This window comes from Pagrus pagrus (assembly GCF_965226575.1).
Source record: "Pagrus pagrus genome assembly, contig: HAP1_SCAFFOLD_464, whole genome shotgun sequence".
NCBI classification, from domain to species: Eukaryota; Metazoa; Chordata; class Actinopteri; order Spariformes; family Sparidae; genus Pagrus; species Pagrus pagrus.
This window is the reverse complement of record NW_028175003.1, coordinates 642-5000: the sequence shown is the minus strand read 5'-3', so window position 1 is coordinate 5000 and position 4359 is coordinate 642. Positions and strand designations below refer to the sequence as shown.

The 4359-nt window shown below is 49.7% G+C and overlaps 1 protein-coding gene across 1 annotated transcript in view; it reads left to right on the top strand.

Moving 5' to 3' along the window:
* The window catches only part of LOC311254139 (pleckstrin homology domain-containing family G member 3-like), a gene marked incomplete at its 3' end in the record, with an annotated part of 17214 nt that extends 14715 nt beyond the window's left edge, over positions 1–2499 (top strand). Inside the window, exon 3 of the mRNA XM_084384540.1 lies at positions 2026–2499. Coding sequence (XP_084240666.1) covers positions 2026–2499 — 474 coding nt within the window. The remainder of the gene's footprint in view (positions 1–2025) is intronic.
* Positions 2500–4359: the final 1860 nt, after the last annotated feature.

Below are 4359 nucleotides of genomic sequence, written 5' to 3'. Positions count from 1 at the left end.
CACCTTCACACACCCTCACACACCTTCACACACCCTCACACACCCCTCACACACCTTCACACACCCTCACACACCCTCACACACCCCTCACACACCCTCACACACCTTCACACCCCCTCACACACCCTCACACACCCTCACACACCCTCACACACCTTCACACACCCTCACACACCCTCACACACCCTCACACACCCTCACACACCCTCACACACCTTCACACACCCTCACACACCCTCACACACCTTCACACACCCTCACACACCTTCACACACCCTCACACACCCTCACACACCTTCACACACCCTCACACACCCTCACACACCTTCACACACCCTCACACACCCTCACACACCTTACACACCCTCACACACCCTCACACACCTTCACACACCTTCACACACCCTCACACACCCTCACACACCCTCACACACCCTCACACACCTTCACACACCCTCACACACCCTCACACACCCTCACACATCTTCACACACCCTTACACACCCTCACACACCTTCACACACCCTCACACACCCTCACACACCCTCACACACCCTCACACACCTTCACACACCCTCACACACCCTCACACACCCTCACACACCCTCACACACCTTCACACACCCTCACACACCCTCACACACCTTCACACATCTTCACACACCCTCACACATCTTCACACACCTTCACACACCTTCACACACCCTCACACACCCTCACACACCCTCACACATCTTCACACACCCTTACACACCCTCACACACCTTCACACACCCTCACACACCCTCACACACCTTCACACACCCTCACACACCCTCACACACCCTCACACACCTTCACACACCCTCACACACCCTCACACACCTTCACACACCCTTACACACCCTCACACACCCTCACACACCCTCACACATTTCATATGCAATAATAACATCAGAATAATGAGAAGGACTCACAAAACCTTCAAATAAACTTTAAATAACAGTGAAGTCGTTCGGGACGTTTCCCACCAGAACTCAAAATGGCCGCCGTGTGACAGCAGAAATCAAAACAACAGATCAAACCAATCCTGAATCAATCAGAGTAATTGATCAGATGTGATCAATGTTAATCAGCAGCTTCATGTTGTCAGGTGTATCTGGGTGGAGGGAACCTGCTGCTTCACTGTGATTGGATGTTTGTGATGTGATGTGATGTGATTGGCTGACAGACACTCTGGTTTGTGTTCAATCACTTCAGACTTTATTTAAACAGGTTCAGTGAGCTGCTTTGTTGCTCAGAGGCTCCTCAGCAGAGATTTAAGTGGTATTATTAGAAATGTAAATGAAAACATGAACTATAATGTCTTCTGAAGTGCTTCAGTGTCAGAACCGATCAGAACCAACCGCAGCGTGAACACATGACACTCAACATGAACGTACAGTCTGAACTTTGATTATAAACCATTTTGTAATTTATGTCATTGAAATACATGAAGTCAGTGTTTCTGTGACCTTCACACACCTGACTGAGTTACCTGCATCCTGAACCACCTCAACACAATGTGACAGTCCGTGTTCAGGCTCAGATCATCTGTATTTATCTGTTCTTGTACTCTGTGTTCTGTGTTGACTCAACGTCTTCATGAACCCGACAGAAAACAGGATCCGTCTCCTCGTCTTCAGCGTCAACAAACCTGTTCTGATGGATTCTTTCAATTCTTCAGGCTGAAAAAAACAACCTGAAACCCTCCAGATGTTACAGACGTCATGATTCATGAGGGGAACGACTGAGTCCGACAGAACCAGTCATCAGTTGGTACTGGTTTATTTTTAGTTCAGGGAGTTTTTGATAACAATAATCAGTCTGTGACATCACGTCTTCAACATGAAACTGTCAGGAACAAGAAACAAACTCAAAGTTCAAACATTACTCAGAAAACCAGCAGCCATCTTTTGATGATGTAATCTGAAACTCTTATTGTGAAAGTCTGACGGCTGTGGTCATGATAAGACTCTTATTGTGAAAGTGTCTCTCTCTCCTCAGATTCCCCCCGCCTGTCCACCGCCTCCATCAGCAGCAATGAACGCGCTCCGTCGGCCACGCCCTCCGACTCCTCTGACTGCCGCCCGGTGAGCCTGATCTCCACCATATCCTCGGGCTCCGGATCCTCCCGAGACAACAATCTCACCCCGCCGCCATCCACCCAGACCCCCAACATCGACCTGGACCTGAGCCCTGCAGGGGGCGCTGCAGAGGGCGAGTCTGACCAGAGGGGGCGGGGCCTCAACCTCATACACAACAACAACAACAACAAAGAGTCGACGCCGAGTCGAGCCTCCAGCCGCCGCCAACAGGCGTCACCGTTCATTAGCAGAAGCATGGCACCGAACCCTCAGCTGACCTACCTGGACCGGGTTGTCATGGAGATCATCGAGACGGAGAGGATGTACGTCAGAGACCTGCGCATGATCGTAGAGGTGAGTCACGTGATCGTAGAGGTGAGTCATGATCGTAGAGGTGAGTCATGATCGTAGAGGTGAGTCACGTGATCGTAGAGGTGAGTCATGATCATAGAGGTGAGTCATGATCGTAGAGGTGAGTCATGATCGTAGAGGTGAGTCACGTGATCGTAGAGGTGAGTCATGATCGTAGAGGTGAGTCATGATCGTAGAGGTGAGTCACGTGATCGTAGAGGTGAGTCACGTGATCGTAGCGGTGAGTCATGATCGTAGAGGTGAGTCACGATCGTAGAGGTGAGTCACGTGATCGTAGAGGTGAGTCATGATCGTAGAGGTGAGTCACGTGATCGTAGAGGTGAGTCATGATCGTAGAGGTGAGTCACGTGATCGTAGAGGTGAGTCATGATCGTAGAGGTGAGTCACGTGATCGTAGAGGTGAGTCATGATCGTAGAGGTGAGTCACGTGATCGTAGAGGTGAGTCATGATCGTAGAGGTGAGTCACGATCGTAGAGGTGAGTCACGTGATCGTAGAGGTGAGTCACGTGATCGTAGAGGTGAGTCACGTGATCGTAGAGGTGAGTCATGATCGTAGAGGTGAGTCACGTGATCGTAGAGGTGAGTCACGTGATCGTAGCGGTGAGTCATGATCGTAGAGGTGAGTCATGATCGTAGAGGTGAGTCACGTGATCGTAGCGGTGAGTCACGTGATCGTAGAGGTGAGTCATGATCGTAGAGGTGAGTCATGATCGTAGAGGTGAGTCACGTGATCGTAGAGGTGAGTCATGATCGTAGAGGTGAGTCATGATCGTAGAGGTGAGTCACGTGATCGTAGAGGTGAGTCAGGTGATCGTAAAGGTGAGTCATGATCGTAGAGGTGAGTCACGTGATCGTAGCGGTGAGTCACGTGATCGTAGAGGTGAGTCACGTGATCGTAGAGGTGAGTCATGATCGTAGAGGTGAGTCACGTGATCGTAGAGGTGAGTCACGTGATCGTAGAGGTGGAGTCATGATCGTAGAGGTGAGTCATGATCGTAGAGGTGAGTCACGTGATCGTAGAGGTGAGTCACGTGATCGTAGCGGTGAGTCATGATCGTAGAGGTGAGTCATGATCGTAGAGGTGAGTCACGTGATCGTAGAGGTGAGTCATGATCGTAGAGGTGAGTCATGATCGTAGAGGTGAGTCACGTGATCGTAGCGGTGAGTCACGTGATCGTAGCGGTGAGTCACGTGATCGTAGAGGTGAGTCACGATCGTAGAGGTGAGTCACGATCGTAGAGGTGAGTCACGTGATCGTAGAGGTGAGTCATGATCGTAGAGGTGAGTCACGTGATCGTAGAGGTGGAGTCAGGTGAGTCATTGTGTTGTTCTGTGTGAACAGCAGAGTCGTTCTGCTCAAGAAGTCAGACTTTTCTCTGTCAGAGTGCCTCTGGGCTTGTTAGGTGGAGCAAACAGGCCGGGCTGCCCTGCTGCTGCTCAGCTAACGAGCCCCAGAGACACTGCAGCTGCGACCGTCAGGCGGTGTGTTCACTGGCGGGGAAACTACGGCTGCATCAGGTTGTTTTTACAAACCAACCACAAGAAAAACACGACGTCATTAACATCCGACAACCACTGAACACAGTCAGGAAATAATCCTGTCCTGGTCGTCTGCTGGACGACAACAGGCAGCGACTGACCGGCTGCTGTGCTGTTTCCTGGCTAGTTTCAACACACGCTTTTATTTTACTGTAGATTAAAGACCTCAAGTAAAAAGTTCAAACAGACTGTAGACAAATGATAAATACTGTAAACATCACATGTATTATTAAAGGACACTGTTCAAGTCATCTTCCTTTTTTTTAATATGGTTATAAACATCGTATCGTTACATCTCACGTCAACATTAAATGAAACACCTCGACTGAAAATCACAAACGA